Source organism: Zootoca vivipara, chromosome 10, assembly GCF_963506605.1.
Source record: "Zootoca vivipara chromosome 10, rZooViv1.1, whole genome shotgun sequence".
Lineage (NCBI taxonomy): Eukaryota > Metazoa > Chordata > Lepidosauria > Squamata > Lacertidae > Zootoca > Zootoca vivipara.
Window position 1 is genome coordinate 34,346,432 of NC_083285.1, and position 17,925 is coordinate 34,364,356.

The 17,925-nt window shown below is 39.3% G+C and overlaps 1 protein-coding gene across 1 annotated transcript; it reads left to right on the forward strand.

Moving 5' to 3' along the window:
• The first annotated feature begins 3,823 nt into the window (after positions 1-3,823).
• Positions 3,824-16,164, forward strand: NTS (neurotensin). The gene is made up of 4 exons (XM_035128038.2): positions 3,824-4,154; positions 8,783-8,844; positions 14,614-14,838; positions 15,809-16,164. The coding sequence occupies exons 1-4, from the start codon at positions 4,085-4,087 to the stop codon at positions 15,953-15,955; spliced, it is 504 nt and encodes a 167-aa protein (XP_034983929.1). The 5' UTR covers positions 3,824-4,084; the 3' UTR covers positions 15,956-16,164.
• The last annotated feature ends 1,761 nt before the right edge of the window (positions 16,165-17,925 follow it).

The following is a 17,925-nucleotide window of genomic DNA, read 5'->3' on the forward strand; positions in this document are numbered from 1 at the left end:
TCTGCTAAGGTGCCCAATTCAAGATAAAAATAGAGTAAAAAGCCAAAGGCTATTAGCTGGAACAGAAATGCATATTACACTGAATCATGAATTATTCTGGGAGACAACCTCAAGAGCCTGAGTGGTCCTTTTGTACCCAATCATTTACCTACTTAAACCAGAGAGAGAGAGAGAGAGAGAGAGAGAGAGAGAGAGAGAGAGAGAGAGAGAGAGAGAGAGAGAGAGAGAGAAGTCATCCCATTGTTTAAAATTGCATGATCTTGTAGCTGGGGCCAGAGTATGCAACATTAGTCCTCTAGGGGATATAGTTGATTCCCTTTCTGAAATTGCCATGTTGATTCTCATTCTATACTAATGAATGTTAATTATTATATCAAACACTGTCAGAACAGGATTTTATTTATTTAATTTGTTTTTAAAACCCTCTAGTCTTCTGTGAGGAAATGAAGTGTGAGAGGAGGCTTAAAGTAACCCAGAACTGTTGAAATGAGGCTGCTATCCTAGACTCACTTACTTGGGAGTAAGTCACATGGGACACAGTAGCATTAAGTAGATGTGCGTAGCATGGTTCTGAGCTTAGGTCCACATCATGGGAAGGGTTGTCATGGCTATTGATGGTGCACTATACTGTAAATTATAAATAATACTAGTACAACTAATGAGGATGGTGTAAGTCAGTGATGGGCAACCTTTTGAGCTTGGTGTGTCAAAATTAACCAAAAAACCGAGCATAACTCGGGTGGTGTGTCACTTCGAGAAAAAAAAAACACAATTTTGTGATATTTATAGTTTACATAACAAAAATGTATAATTGTAATATATAACTGTATTTAATAAACCAAAAACTAATTATTTAACCAAACCAAACCAAAAACCCCTTATTTACCATAAAGTGTCCAGAGTTGTTGAGCTTTTTTGGGGGGAGCTGCTGACCAAAGTTTTGGAGGTTTTTTTGGGGGTGCAAAAGTTTCTTTGGTTTTTTTTTGGGGGGGGGGTGCCCCAAAGCTGCTGCGCTTTTTTGGGGGGGGAAGAGAACAGAAATAAATGATGAATAATACATTTGCAGGAACTAACACGCAGCACCGACATAGCCTGCCAAAGTGCCAAAAAACCCAGCACAGAACGGGTTAAAAAATGAACGCTATTACACCCAATCATCGTCTGCCAAAGCGCCAGAAAAAACAGCACAGAAAGGGTTTAAAAACCAGTCTTTGGCTACCAGCAGCAGCAACAACAATAAAAGGATCTGGGTTTTAACAGCGGGTTTTACAGCGGAGACAAGCCCATATCATACCTGCCAACAATACTCCAATGAAAATAGGGACATCCTATTTAATAAAATAATAATAATAATAATAATAATAATAATAATAATAATAATAATAATTTTAGTATTTAGACCCTGTCCATCTAACTTGGTTGCCCCAGCCACTCTGGGCAGTTTCCAATATATATAAAAACATAACAAGTCATTAAACTTTAAAAAAATTCCCTATACTGTACAGGGCTGCCTTCAGATGGCTTGGGTGGTGGATGATTCCATACCCTCCAACATTTCTCTAATTAAAACAGGGACATCCTAAGGAAAAGCGGGACATTCCAGGATCAAATCAGAAACTAGGATAGCTCCTGTAAATCTGGGACGGTCCCTGGAAAATAGGGACACTTGGAGGGTCTGTCATATGCACTGTCGAGCTGTGTGTGTGTAGAGTGTGTAGAACACCCTGTTTGTGTGTTCATCTTGCACCCAGCTGGCGATATCCCACTCCACACTCCATGCCAGAAAATGACTTTTCTTTCTGTAATGTTTTGTCATGATTGCAAGAAAACGGCTACCTTGCAAAAGGAAAATAAAACTGCTTCAAGGGGTGTGTTTCCTGATGTTAAGAAACAACATGTTTCTCTACAATACCCTTAGGCCTGGCTGCAATCTGAAACAGATATACTGGAGAGTAAAATGGGACTTCCTTCTGAATAGACATGCAGAGAATTGCACTCTAAGACTGTGTATATGTCGTGCATTTAAAACACCCCTCTTAAAAATTCCTGGAAACTGCAGATCTCCCCTTTCAGGGCTTAAATTTGAAACACCCTTAAGAAATTACAGTTCCCAGGATTCTTAGGAAATATTTTTAAAATGTTCTTTAAACTTCCCAAATCTTGGTCCTGTCTTCAGGAAGTAGAGTCTTGAGGGTGGGGTGGTGATGGAGGAATTACATTTGAAATCAATATTCTATTCAAGTTTTAGGCTGCAATTCTAGCCACACTTACCTGGGAGTAGGCCTGGCTGAATATAATGGGACCTGCTTCTGAGTATGCATGAGTCAGATTGCAAGCTATGCCATCATGCCCTTTCCCTATACCTGTTTATCCTCATCTTCACCATTAATGAAATCCGTGTTTCATTTCTTGCTGAGTGATCGTGTCCATTGCAGCATGCAATCCAAGCCAAGCAAGTTACGGCAGAAAATGCAAACAAACCTGAGAAATGTTTCACAAGCGTGCCTTACATAGTCAATGATCCACCACACACTGAAGTCGCCACTTGTCATGTTGGTTTGTACAATAAGCTCAATGGAGCAAAGTGTATTTTGGCCACATGGAGGTTACAGTTTTTCTCGTACTTCCACTATGCCCCCTAATGGAAGAAAGGTAGATAGAGGAATAAACTTGACTTACTATGCTAACAACAGCCAAGTGTATGTTCATTTCATTCATCTTCTGGGTCTGCTTAATAATATCCTGTGCAATGTTCGTATTAAATCATTCAACAGTTCTTTATGAAATTAGTTTTTGATTTTTTGTCACCTCCTGAAGTATGAAGTTCGCATATTTTTATGTGCAACTGATTACGTTGAAAGAAACAAAGTCACATACATGTTTGTAAACCATTTTTTTAAAAAAAAAAATCAAATATCAGCAAGGGTGCAGTCCTATGCATACTTGCTTGTGAATAGGACCCCTTCAAGTTACTGTGGTTTCTTCTGGATAGACATGTAAAGTTAACTGGACCACATAGACTGATGTATTCTTGTTCCCCCTCCATCAAATATGTAAAACGGTAACATTTTACATACATCAGTGTATCAGTCTTGGAATCTTTGATGAGATGCATTTAAATATTATTGCGCTTCATTGGGGACTGGGGTCCATTGATTCAGAAGAACCTGCTGGATCAGGCCAATGGCCCATCTAGTCCAACATCCTGTTCACACAGTGCTCAGCCAGTTGCCTGTGGGGATAAACATTTAATAATAATGATGATGATAATAATATTTTATTTTATTTTATTTTATTTAAAAATTGAGGCAGCAATGCTTCCGAATACCAGTTGCTGGAAATCAGCAGAGGGGAAGAGTGCTCTTGTGTTCAGGTTTTGCTTGAAGGATCCCCACAGGCAACGGGCCAGCCACTGTGTGAATAGTTTGCTGGACTAGAAGGGCCATTGGCCTGGTTCAGGAAGCTCTTCTCATGTTGTTAGGTTCAATGGTCCAATTCCCAATGTGGCACATTATTTATTTATTATTATTATTATTTGGAATAATGATGCTGGTACATCATACCTACCGGATAACTGTGTCACTACCTATATCGTCTAAATTGCATGGGACATATGCATCACAGTTCGACTTTCTTGTTATTGTTGTTCCTCTTATCGCCCGATGCCTCCCGGTGTCCCTCTCCCTCTCTCTGCGTCAAGAAGCGCGGAGCGCAATTAACGACGCGCGTCAGTTTCACTCCGGAGAAGGGGAGGGAGGCGAGGAAGGAGGAGCGGGCGAGTGGGTGGGTGGGTGTTTCATTAAAAGACAGTGGCTGTTGTGCGTTTATGACATCAGCCCCCTCGCTTATATACTTAGGGAATGGCCCAGAACTCCCTTTATGGTCCAGACCAACAGAAATCAGCTCAAGGCAGTAGGAAAGCCGAAGACCTCTCGACTCTCTCTCTCCCTCCCTCTCTCTCTCTCTCTTTCTCTTTTCTGTGCGTTTCCCTCCCTCTCTCCGCGTGTGTGTCTCCCTCTCTCGCTCTCGCTCACACAGCTTGTCCCTTCTTTGTACGGACTTTACTTTCTAGAGGGAAAGAAGCATGGCAAAACTGAGGATGCAGCTAGTGTGCGCGATGCTCCTGGCGCTCGCCTCCTGGAGCCTCTGCTCAGGTAAGTCCCGTTACTGCAGCCTCTCTCCGCAGGGCTAACGGCAAGGGGCGCCTCTTCTCGGGCTTGCCTCTCTCTCTGGCGAGGAGGAGGACGCAGGGCGGTTTTATGCTAAGCTGGGAGAGCCGCATGCAGGGGAGACTGCGTTGCGAAATGCCTAGTCAATCCCGAAATACTTGGCCGGTTTCAAAGATTGGGCGCCCAACAGGGCGGATGCTATCTATGGTGGAGCAGCTCTCAGGAGGTGTCTAAACTCGGAGATTTATTGTAGTGTGCGTGTGCGCGCAAGAGTAGCACACAACTTTCAAGGAAGTGTGCGCCTGTGGTTGCCAACGCGCGCTCGCTTCTCCCCTCTGCATCTGCTAAAAAAAAAAACCGGACCAAATGTACCAAAACAGTTCACTATAAGCTATCTTGATACAGCTGGCCCCATCGAGGAAGATTCGTTGTAGGACTCTGAAATCTGATGAACCACACCTGAAACCGACTGAAAAATTCCTATGGCTTAATCCAGACTTGGATAGGCTTGCCGTGTGCTCAGTCCTACACATGGAGAAAGGTGATTCTAGATCAAAACTGAAAGAAGACCCTTTAATGTGAAACAAACAATAGATCCATTTTGAAGACAGGCAACTCGGCTCTGGTCCTCAGGTCTACTGTACGTTTGCTGGCTAGTTTTAGGGCAAGTCACCTTTTTACCTGTAATTCAGTTTTGTTTTGTTTTCGTAAAATACAATGAGGAAAGTAATCTATCTCATAGGCTGCTGTGAGAACGAGGGTGCTTTCAGATGGACACTTAATATTGTTAATGGATTGTTCAAATATAAAAGGGTTATTGTCAACAGGTGGTGCACATATATGTGCACACGAACACACACACACACACACACACACTGCTATTTTTCTTGAAAAATAGGTTCACTATGAACACCTCCCTCGTCTCTTAGAATGGCAATGGCACCCACCTGTGACGTGCCAAAACTGAGTTCCCTGCATTTACCCCAGAAAAAAGCAAATCCTGATTAAGTGAGGTGGAGGTGGAATTGGGCTGGCATTTTGATGCCTTGACATCTTATGGATGCTGTGAAAAGCATGCATACCCAGGGCACACCCATCCATAATCAACTCCTATCTGAAAGCACCCTGAATGGGATAAGAATGTATGGTTACTTGATTTGGCTGCAAGGTAAAAGAGAAGGTTCTTTCTGAAGCTTTGAGCAAGATCTACCGAAGGGGCAAACTGCATCTTTCCAGTCTGTCCATAGCTGAAACTCATCAATAACATGGTTGATTTCACATGAATTTAAAGGATCAGAAAGAAGTTTTTTCTCAATGAAAATGTGGGTTTAAGTAAATGTAGCAGCAGATCACCATAAAGAAAGAAAGAAAACAGGGATATTGAATGCAAATATACTGCTTTAAATCAACTCTACTCACCTCCCAAAAAATATCTTTTGGTAACCTGTACTTTGGAATATCATTTCCCCTAAAGAAAAAAGCTGCAGTGTGCAAAATACAAAATAATCTGATATTCCTATGATACACAGAGAGACATAAACTAGGGTAAACCAAGTTCAAATCAAATGTCCATGTGTTTCATGACTATTCATGAAATATTTCATGGAGTAAAGTTGTATTTCATATTCAGCTGCTTCATGTAGAGTTCAAAACTCTATGATGCATGGTTCAAGACTAGAGCAAAAGTATTCCCAAACTCATTAAAAATGCTTATGCTTTAAACCTTTGTATCTTTATGTGGATGTAGTGAAGTAGCAACCCAGAATCCAGTGCAGTTACAATGAAGGAATTCTTTTTTTAAATCAGTGAGGTTTAAAGTTAAACAACACTTCAATTTCTGTGTCATGCTGAACCCAATGAATCTTACTTTAAAAACAGTGTACTGTTTAGGGGAGCATCTAACAGCTCTCTCCCTTTTTAAATCAGTTTTTATCTCCCTTTTTATCAGTATATTGCATTTTCCTATCAGAAGAAATGTCAAAAGTACATAAACCATTGTTTAAGGGCTCTACAGATATTGGGTACTATAATAGCCCAGTTGATAACATGGATACTTTGATATGAAGTGTTCTCATCCCGGTGTCAGAAACAGAGCTTTCTCAACTTTTTATTTTTTTAAATCTGTTACTAATTGTGCTGTTAAGTGTTAGGAAAGTCATTGTAAGAAAAGTGGTATTTAGATCTACTTAAAACAGCAGGAGCTGTATTCTTCAATGGCACAGCACTTCTCTTTTGCAAATGTTCTTTTGCAATCCTCTGTTATTATAAAGCCAAGAGAACACTTATGCAAATATTCCATTTTTCAATTTGAGAACATTGCTGTTCCTTGTACTTGATCATCCCAAACACAATCTAGTGATAAGTACTTTAAAATCCCACTGGATTCCAATGGGAAGTGCAAGCACTTGCCAAAAAGCTTTCATTAAAACCAATGCAGTGCCTTAAGTTTGACTAGGATCATACGAGTGATATCCATAGAACGGTCCATAGAACACTGAATGATTGCCATTGAACTCACTGAGCTTTTAATCTGAATATTTAGATTTACATATTTATAGTTAGAACCAGACAAAAAATGAAGTAGAACACAGCAGGGTAGCAAATACTACTACCATCCATATCTTTAACTCTGAGGACATGATATGTAAAGCATGACATGAGGTTGAAGGTGACTCTAAAATTCAAAATCTCCTTGTGAGTTCATGGAATTGAAACAGGATGCCTTTCATACAGATTATAGTAGCAGTTTTCAAGTGTAACTATCATTTTCAGTTGCCATTAGCATCATTTTTCTGATGTGCACATCCCTGGGTTGTTTTCACTTATTCTGGAGATATATATGCATAGTATTATTTTTGCCTAGATAGATATTTTCCCAGATCTATGAATTGTTTTTCCTTACAGGAAGATGTACACCAATATGGTTTTTTTGAATTCACTCACATGCTTATATACCCACATGTGAGAGCCAGCGTGGTGAAGTGGTTAAGAGCAGTGGACTCGTAATCTGGGGAACCGGGTTCGTGTCCCCACTCCTCCACATGCAGCTGCTGGGTGACCTTGGGCTAGTCACACTTCTCTGAAGTCTCTCAACCTCACTCACCTCACAGAGTGTTTGTTGTGGGGGAGGAAGGGAAAGGAGATTGTTAGCCGCTTTGAGACTCCTTAGGGTAGTGATAAAGTGGGATATCAAATCCAAACTCCTCCTCCTCCTCCTCACTCTACCCCAATGTTCTTTGCTTTTATACACCAAGTTGTCTGGATTCCTTCATTACAATATAACTGCCTACTTTGGGCAGCATTCTTTCAGCAATATCGTTTCTCATACAATTTGTATTGCAATCTAGCTCCATTAGAGATGATGAAAAAAAATGTTGATTTTAAGCAGATGTGGCTTGCACCTATAAGTTGGCATCTATCTACTGCTTATAATTTATACCATAGACCTATTAATAACACTATTCCAAAGATACTGTATTCATTGTGTGAATTTGATACTGTAAAAGATATGGTCTACAGATTATTCTGTTTAAAAGTTTACTAGGCTAAATCACTATGAATATTATTGGGCGATTCCAACCAAGTCAGTAGTTTTAGTAAGTCCATTTCATTGTTGTTTTCAGCTACTGGTGCCCTTGGAAGAGACCCTGTAGCAACATAATACCCCTTAAGTATCTTCATACATGTTTGTATATATTGTCCCCCAATCCTAGTTATGACTTAAAACAGTTAATGATTAAATTTTATCGCTATCAATGGCACAGTGATCTTGATCTTATTCATATTGATTTAGAGGGAAGTCCCAGTGCTTTCAATGAAACTCAATCTCAATAATTGTGCATAGGGTTGCAGCCTTAGCCACAGCAAACCATAGCTGCATTGGGGCCAAATGAACTTAGTTGCTCTTCTCCTTCTTCTCTTGGAATGCAATAAATTTTCCCCTGCAATTCACTGTTGAAATAAATTGCTTCTTATTCATGGATCAGTCCTCCAGACTTATCCTTCCCTTGGGGGAAAGGGGGGGGGGAAGAACTTCAAGACTTGCTAGCATGCTAATATAGGGGTCACCTATGTTAGCAGAAAACTCTAAACCCCATTGGAACCATAAATCTCTTACTGTTTTAGTCATGTGGATCCATACATACAAACTCACTGAATATGGAATGTTTACTGTGAAAACTGTCCTTTCTGCCAAAAAGAAGTTCAACGCTATTTGACCTCTTGGATTTAAATATTTTCAGGATGTGCCTCTGGGTAAACGTAGTAGGAACTTAAAATAATTAAGTCATTAAACCTACCCCTCATCCCAAAGAACCAATGGGTTCTGAGCCCTAAAATGGTGATGGAGCCCTAAAATGTTGCAGTGGACCAATTATAAGCTGCTTTCATGATTGAGCTGCACTTTTCCAGAGAGAGAGAGAGAGAGAGAGAGAGAGAGACTGCATAAATCAGGGAATGTGTATTAAAGAACAAACCACTTGCCAAGCATTTATTTTAGCCAGTGCTTAACCCTAAAATCCCTTTAAAGGATATTCCTAAATCCTATGTGTTGAAACCCAAATGCTAGTGATTTATAATGAAATAGCAAACATATGTTTCTGATTAACTCACAGATTCAGAAGAGGAAATGAAAGCCTTAGAAGCTGATTTATTGACCAATATGTATACATCAAAGGTAATGTTTCCCCCTTTTTGCCACAGAATGCATGAATTCTCAAACATATTTGTTTTAGCACACCATCGTAAAACCACAGTTTTACAATATTCTATACAAGGTATTGTGCAAAAATTCTCTTCAATTTCAAAGACAGCAGAAAGCCAAAATCTACGGGTGAAGGGATAGTGAAAAATTTGTGTTTTCTCAGCTGAACTGTTGATACATTTACTGAACAGCCAGCATGGAAATATGGCCTGAAGTACATTTATTTGAGGAAGATATATTCCTGGTCAGAATATACCTGATGAAAGTTAAGGTAACATAAAATCAAATAATGATGTAACATTTTAAAAGATGTGCAATTACCATATCAAGCCAGTGAAAATCCATCCCTAGAACTGCTAGTTTTATCATGTAGCAACATATTTTTTTAGCGAACCTCCAATTGATGGAAAAATTACTTCCATGGCATGAAATCAGTGAATGATGGCTCCTTCATTTTGAGGATATTGTATCCCTTCATATTTGGTCTCAAATGGATGGCCTCAGGATCCCACAGGTGACATATCAAAATGTGGAACATATGGTTTGACAGGCAGGTAGCCAAAGAAAGGGTACCCAAGTTATATCTCCTTAATGTAAGTGAATAGCTAATGCTTCACCATCAAAAGATTTATTGCACAGGTTAAAAGCAGGATCCTTCAGACACAAATGGTCATCCCCCCACTTCGAAAGAAAATTTGATCTAAATTTTAATCTAAATTTTGGCAAGCTATAGTCAATATTACCATTTTCCAAGTCTTTCACCTGCAATCCATATGTTCAGGACCTTTGTCTTTGCTGGAACAGGTGATTGCAGTCTTGTGGCCTTGGTAGAAATAGCATTTCTGCTGCTACTACTAATTGCTCTAAAGGATTTCTATAATATAATGGGGGGGAAATATCTGAATTCTCTCCCCCCTCTCTCTCACATACACACACATAATATGAGCCACAGGGTTGTGTTTTCTTATAATGATGCCTCAACAAAATACTTTTTCTTGGTTAAACTGGTGATACCTTGGGGGGGGGAATTAGACTAATCCTTACTGGAAGACATGGTCGAAGCCATCAAAAGGCATCAAAAGAGTGTACAGACCATTTGTGCCTGTACACTCTCACCTATGGCTAGAAAAGGCTTCACATTGAAGTGAAGCATGGACTTTGTTAACCAGGAGATGGGAGCCTCCAAATGTTCCTAGACTAGAACTCCCATTATGTCTTATTATTGGCAATGCTGGTTGTGGTTGAAATTAGTTGGAGGCCACAGGCTCCCCAGCTCAGTTATAAGTGGTTGCTGAAGCATTAGCAGCTGCCCTAAATTGCCAAGAAAAAGTATAAAACATAAAGAAAACATGAACATTTATATATGGGGAAGGGGGTGGGGGAGACGACCAAAGAACCTATCTGACACAAAAACAAGCAAATTAGTTTCAACCAAAAGAGAGGCAAATGCAAACTGAAGTTGTGTGGACCCATAAAGACAAACAGATTTATCATGGCATAAACTTCCTAGTCATTAAGTTTAGTCTTCAAGGTGACTCATGACTTTTTTGTGTATTTGCTACAGCAGACTAACTCAGCTAAGCCCCTTTTGGATTTATAACAAAGGGAATTGCTGGCACTTTTTAATTTAGATATTTGAAAGTGGAATGGCAAAGACATAATTACTTCTGATGTACATGCTTTTTTCTTCCTTGGGCCACCACCGCCTACTGTCACCTCAAACAGGCCAAACTCTCCAAAGCCTGTTTAACATAAATGATGGTGGTCTGGACTCTGGCAACTATGGATCTAACAATCTACCAACAGCTATCTGAAATAGCAACCATCTAATAATCTCCCCCCACCCTCTTTTACTCTGATAAAATACGTGGATAGCACATCGGTAAAGCATACCAGAGGATGGCATTAATGAGGCAAACCTTTTCTTCTGGTTTGTGTGATATCCTTTGGCATGAATTATCATGGCGAGGTTCACAACCCATCCAATGGCCTTAAAGTGAACAGTATAAAGGGATGAAGAGAAATAAACATGAAAGAAAACTGAGTGCTACAAACCTCAGGACTGAGCAACAAAGTATCTAACTGCCATGCTGTCTCAATTTTGAACATTTTTTTAAAAAATATTTTCAAAAATGTTACATTTGTTTCTGCCAGGGTGCTTGCACTTCCATGAATGCTTTCTTTCTCTTTCTTTCTTTTCTTTCTTTCTTTCTTTCTTTCTTTCTTTCTTTCTTTCTTTCTTTCTTTTTAGATTAGTGTTCTCTTGTGAGGAAATGATTCCCTGGACACTGCACCAGGGTTTTTCCTTTTGTTTTTAAAGCCACATCCCTTGCATGCATAGTTCACATTGCAAATCTTCTGCATTTTAGCAAATTGCTCCATGACTCTTGAAAACTTCACGCCCTGATTCTCTTAGGGCTTCTCCAGATGATGTATTTATTGAGCATTCATCCCAGTTTGCTTGTGCAAAGCATAAGCAGAGGTTAAATTATGGTCTCCCATTCAGAGCATTCATCCTGATTTGCCCGTGGGGGTGTTCATATGTCTTTTCATTAATCATTAATTCATCGCACACGGTCCAGTGCAATTCATTTTCACTCTCCTTCTCCTAACTTCAAAAAGTGGTTTGTTTTTTTAAAAAAGGTTTTGTTGAGCAACAGAGCCCATTTAATCCACTTCAGTTGATCAAGCCTAAATCTCTAGTATGCCCATGAATCCCTCCCACAAAATAGTTACATTCTGCAGGAGCCATTACTTTTCATTCATTCTTTTTCATGGGGAGCCTGCTTGTCCCGCTGGATGTTGTTGGGCTCCAACTCCCATCAGCCATAGAAAGAAGGTCCAAGGATCAAGGGCAATAGGAGTTCTAGGCCAGTAATCTGGAGGGCAGTAAACTCATAAGAATAGCCTGCTGGATCAAGCCAATGATCCTGGATCCTGTTCTCACAGTGGCCAACCAGATGCCTGTGGGAAACCAGTGAGCAAAATATGGCCATAAAAGCATGCTCCTGCCCCATGGTTTCCATTGATAGTCCACAAATTTGTCTCGTTCTCTTTTAATGCCGTCAAAGTTGGTGGCCATTGCTGCCTTCTAGGGGAGTGAGTTCAATAGTTTGACTAGATGCTGCAGGAAGAAGACGTAGTTGCTTTTATTTCTCCTGAATCTTCTAACATTCAACTTCGTTGGATTTCCACAAATTCTGGTGTTATGGAAGAGGGACAAAAGCTTTTCTCTCTCTAGTCACTTTCTCCATACCAAGCATAATTTTATAAACTTCATTCATGTTGCCTCTTGCTTGCTTTTTCTCTGAACTAAAAAGTCACAAATGCTGCAGTCTTTCTTGACAGAGGATCCACTCAGTCCCATTTGGTTACCATTGTGGTTACCCATCCTCGCTTTGGATCATCAAAGTGAGTAGCTGTTGCCTTAAAAGTGTTTACCTGAGCATTCAGGGTTGTATCCAGCTAAGTAGGGTAAGCCCACTGAAAGTAGTGAATCCATTATCACCATATCCAATAATTTCAATCTTTCCTTTCTGCATGGAACTAGCACTGGATACAAACCCCCTGCAAAACAGAGATGTATATAAGTACCTTAATCATTGTTCATGCTCAATTAAAAAAAAATAACCATTCAGATGAAATCCTAAACAATCTTTCAGAAGACTGGGTTTTGCCACCTTTTGGTTTTGCTTCCTGGACCCATCTGTTATTGTATCCCGGTAATTAAGTTGTCAAACAATCCTGCAAGGCTTGGACAGGTTCAGTTCCAAAGCAACCTTGCTTCAAAATGTCTTTCTTAATTAATTAAAATTGCCACTTCATGGGTAAAAAAAATATTCAGGAAGGTATTGACTGCAACTTCAGAACAGAACTTTGATAAATTTAATATTGATGGAATGTGGATTTAGTCACATAATGTATTTCAGTTTTCCATGAAACTGTGGGTATTGTTATGACAAAAATAATAGATTAAATAAACGCAAGCTTTTCATGATAGTATATAGAAAACACACTCATTCATGTCTACTACTACTCATGTCCTTTGTCCAAAAATGAAGGGACGAATGAAGGTGTGGGGAACCTGTGCAGAAGTTGTTGGATTCCAACTCCCATCAGTCCTGGCCACCATGGCTCAAGGTTAGGGATAATGGGAGCTTAGCAGCACCCAGAGGGCCACATATACACCACCCCTAATTTATATGTACAAAGAAAAGAAATCCTGAATGTTAGAATTAAGCTTTCTACTTTGAAACATCTCTTAAGGCTCTCTTGAATTGTCACTTATCCAACAGCACAGATGTAACAAGGTTTATTTTAACTGGCAAAATAGCAGAAGTCTGGGGAAATGTTTTGCATTTGAATCGAACAATTCAGTGTCTGTACATCCATGGTGGAAAATTGCTTGATAGAATGAAAGTGCTCTAGAGGGAGAATAGTATCTTTTTTCAAACTAATTAACAAAATGATTTACAAAGTGTTAATTAGCTGACAAAAAAACCTTCCCAGTGTAGTAAGTGTTTTGATGTTAACACACTTTCCTCATGTGCATCCTTAAATGCAAAGAACATTGTTTAGGTAAGCAGTGAAGGTGAGACTGACTAAAACAGATTGAATGGTGATCAGTAATCAAAATAAAATAAATTCCTTGCAGTAGCACCTTAGAGACCAACTACGTTTGTTGTTGGTATGAGCATGCACACGAAAGCTCATACCAATAACAAACTTAGTTGGTCTCTAAGGTGCTACTGGAAGGATTTTTTTTTAATTTTGTTTCGACTACGTCAGACCAACATGGCTACCTACCTGTAAGCAATCAAAATGTCATGCTAGAAGAGGGAGAGGTGGCCCCTCCGTAATTGGATGGCAAGTGATGGAACTTAGAAGTTCTCCAGATAAAATGCATCCAGTATTAAAACAGCCAAAGTTTACTTGAGTTATGTAAGGGATTAATCTCTATTTACAAAACACAAAGACTTGTAAATAATGTCCAAACCAACCTTAGAGCTATTAGGATCCATTTAACATTTTTAAGAAGCATCAGCAGAAATGTAGATTTTCAAGATATGATGAAAAGTTAAGGACATTGGATTGCAACCATTTCGTTTCTAGTCAAATTACACCAATGAAAATCTATAGGCTTACATTAGTCATATCCATTCATTTCAATAGGTCGACTCTGAGAATGACAGGCATTGAATACAACCATACAGATCATTCAAAGACTGAGCAATGACAGTTGGGAGTGGAGAGCCTTAGGAGGTAGATATTTGATTAACTGCCCATGACTGGATTGGGAAGATGAACTTTTTTTAATCACACGGAATGCGTGCTATCACTAGCGTGCTATTATTTTGGCCCTGATGGTGAGCTTAACAAGCTGCCAGGATCTAGAGCTTTGTGAGTATCACTGTGACTCTCAGAATCAAGGGAAATGAAATTCTGATATGCTGATGCTGAGAAGCATCTCTAACCTTGTGTCAGCTTGCAGCTTGAATGACAGCAACTGAATCTGTGCTATATAGGCAGGGTGGATGGCAGAACAGAATAGCAGACAAAACCTCATGCTCACAGCTAAGCCTTCAGCCTTCTGTGACATATGAAACACTTCTTAGCATACAGGAACAACAGTTATATGGGAGCCCGAGAGCACATTCAAAAACCTCATTCTGTTATTCAAGTGGCACTGTCTACTGATAACAGGCAAGAACATCTGACATGCTGTGCCTTTTGATCTTTCAGATAAACAAGGCAAAGCCTCCTCAGTGGAAAATGACCCTTCTAAATATCTGTGACCTCCTAAGCAACATAAACAACCAGGAAGAGGATGTGGGTGATGTTGAAGAAGAAGACCTCCTGTCAAGAAGACAGTTTCCCTCTACTCTCGATGGCTCCACTTTGGAAGCTTTGTTGACATTGTACCAGCTTCAGAAAGTCTGCCACAGCAGAAACTTTCAGCACTGGGAGGTAAGTCAAATCATGGTGGGAACCCAAGTTTTGCTTTACTTTGGTCATATTACTATGAAAAGCCATTTTTATTCATACAGTGCACAGATGAAATTATTAGTATGTTTTTCCTAGTTAGCAAGGTATTGAATGAAATTGTCCATAGTTTAACAGGCCCTCAGGCTAGAATTTTTATTCCTAGATTAGGGATGTCATAGTTTTATTCCTACCGGTAAATGATGAAGGAAATTATATGGGACCCAATCTCGCCCTAAAACTTCAGAGTCTGACTTCTCAGCCACAGTATGCAAAGTAATACTTTAAAAGACAATACCTTAAAAATGTACAAAGTCCCATCTCCTTGACTACTGCAAATCCCCAACTAGTTCCCATGCATCTAGAATTAGATGGAAAGAGTTCAAAAGGAGAGGGGTGCAGGTAACATCCACTTAATCTTTATTTCTGCATGCAATAAGTTTCTGATCCTTAGGACATGAAGGATATTATTTTATTATTCATATCATTTCTATACAGCTTTCGATTTTAAGGGGGGGGGCATCTCAAAGCGGTTTACAACACATCAAAACATCAAATAAAACAATCCAGAATAAAACATTCAAATATTGGAAGGAAGTCAGATATAAATTATACATTCGAAACAACACAATTAACAGGAAACTAAAATATCTTCTTAAATATTTCAGTTGGAGTTGGGGGAAAACCCCTATTGGGTAATGGGAGTTGTTGGGGAAGGCTAGTGTAATTGTTGACAATTCTATAGTAATTGATTAGCTCATATTACATGGTATTAACTTTAGGCAGCATAGATGATAGGTAGATGACAGAGATAGATTAGATAGATGATAGATAGATAGATAGATAGATAGATAGATAGATAGATAGATATAGATAGATATGATTCAGATGTGCTCCCCTCACCAAAAGTCCACAGGAAAACAATGATTTCATATTATTTTGTTATTACCAACAGTTACTTCAGCAAGATGTTTATGACCCTGAAAATGCAAGCCAAGATAAAGATCTGATGAAGAGGAAAACTCCTTACATTCTGAAACGGCAACTACATGTCAACAAAGCCCGCCGACCATACATACTGAAGAGGAGTTCGTATTACTGACTCAGCAGTTAAAGTAGTGTTTATTTAGTTTCTAAGTAACTGTGCTTTATGGTTACCTTATTTCAACCTTAAATCTTATTTGTGTGGAAAATAGATTATGGAAAGTGACTGTGTCTTTCTTGCCACTGTTGTTTATTGGTTGTTATTTTTTCCTACTTAAAATTCATTGGAATAATATATTTGAAAATAAATCTAGTTTCTAAGCATTATGCATTGTACACCACTGAGAATTTTGAAGAGCTGGCAACATTGTTTACTTTGTGATACACACTCCTTTCAGCAAGTAGAAGAGCATAGTTGTATAAAGCCTTACAAGGATATTTCATAATTCAAGCCATGTTGAATTATCCATAGTTATTACACAAGTAAATTGCAATATAAAACATTTTGACATTCATGATGATGAGTTATGCCATCAGTTACTATAGAATGCTTATTAATAAATTCATAACACCCAAATGCATTTTTATCGTCCATTCTAGCTTAAACTGATTCAGAAAATGAAGGACAAAGCCCATAGAAATTATATGCACCTTAAAACCCAGACAAATCAGGGTGATTGACAGCACATTCCTATGTTCAGAAGTAAATCCCATTCTATCCAGTGGGGCTGGGTGCAAAGGACTGGAGCCTTCATGGCACAATTAAAGCTGCAATCCTTTACTCATTTTCTTGGGGGCAGAGATGGAAATAGCTGTCAATATCAGTTCTATCCATTTCTCTCTCTCTTTTTCCAATCTAAAATTCAGTTCTCCACATTTCTGCAGCAATTTGCATTTTCTCTCTTTAAAAAAAATCCTCATGAAAATTTATCAGCATTTTTGTGCAAATGTCTCCTAGCCCAGAAATGTATGTATGCAGTTCTAAGTAACGTACACAGTGCTGTAAGTAATTTATCTTGGTGTAATGAATTTTGTATGATATTTTCACAAATAGCTTCATCTTTAGGCACACTTTCCCCTAATATATACCTTAGAGAAATATTATTTGGTCAGAGAACTGCATCACGTAATTCAGATACATCCACATTTCAAAGGATAGCTGTGCTTTTGTTCTCATATTGTTTCAGAAAGTGTGGAATTTGATAGATTTGGCTTTAAATGAGAACTGAATTGAATTTTCTTCCCCAGCCCTACTTTGGAGTAAGTGCCATTGAACTCGGTGTGACTTACTTCTGCATTGACAGGCCTTGGAATGTACTGTGAATTTATAAGGAACACTTAACTGTCTTAGGATCACTATCTCCTATGCACTAGAACCCAATGGACAGTTCGGAAAGAAAAATGAAATATTGTCAACTGGTTTGGAGAGCAAAAAGTATGGCAATCATTGGGGCTGGGCTTGATTTCTTAACTGGAAGCTACACTGATGGCTTTGATATGGAAATTGATAGGTTATAATGTGCTTCAGGTGCTCCATTTTACTGAACTCGTATGGCTAGGATATGATAGGTAGCTTTTAAGTTATAGAGATCTCTTCATCAGGCATGAAGTCAATATCTATTGGAAACTTCAGAGCTCTGAAAGAAGAGTAAAATTGGATGTGAAACTTGCTGCAAAGTGGGAAGAGTATAAAGGTAAAGGTACCCCTGACCGTTAGGTCCAGTCGCGGACGACTCTGGGGTTGCAGCGCTCATCTTGCTCTATAGGCCGAGGGAGCCGGCATTTGTCCACAGACAGCTTCCGGGTCATGTGGCCAGCATGATGTGCTTTCAAACTGCTAGGTGGGCAGGAGCTGGGACTGAACAATGGGAGCTCACCCCATCGTGGGGATTCGAACTGCTGACCTTCTGATTGGCAAGCCCCAGGCTCAGTGGTTTAGACTACAGCTCCACCCACGTCCTGGAAAGAGTATAAAGGTTCACTAATGTGGGGAAACTCAAGGTCAAATCCTTACTCATTATTATTATTACTCAGTCTTTAAGATTTGGTATCATCGAACCAGTTGCTATCATTCAGCTAAACATTCCC

Excerpts from the sequence above, each read along its gene's own strand:
- NTS (XM_035128038.2), top strand. The coding sequence starts at position 4,085 with ATGGCAAAACTGAGGATGCAGCTAGTGTGCGCGATGCTCCTGGCGCTC. Across the intron at positions 8,845-14,613 it reads CCAATATGTATACATCAAAG|ATAAACAAGGCAAAGCCTCC; the intron begins GTAATGTTTCCC and ends TTGATCTTTCAG. Across the intron at positions 14,839-15,808 it reads GAAACTTTCAGCACTGGGAG|TTACTTCAGCAAGATGTTTA; the intron begins GTAAGTCAAATC and ends TATTACCAACAG.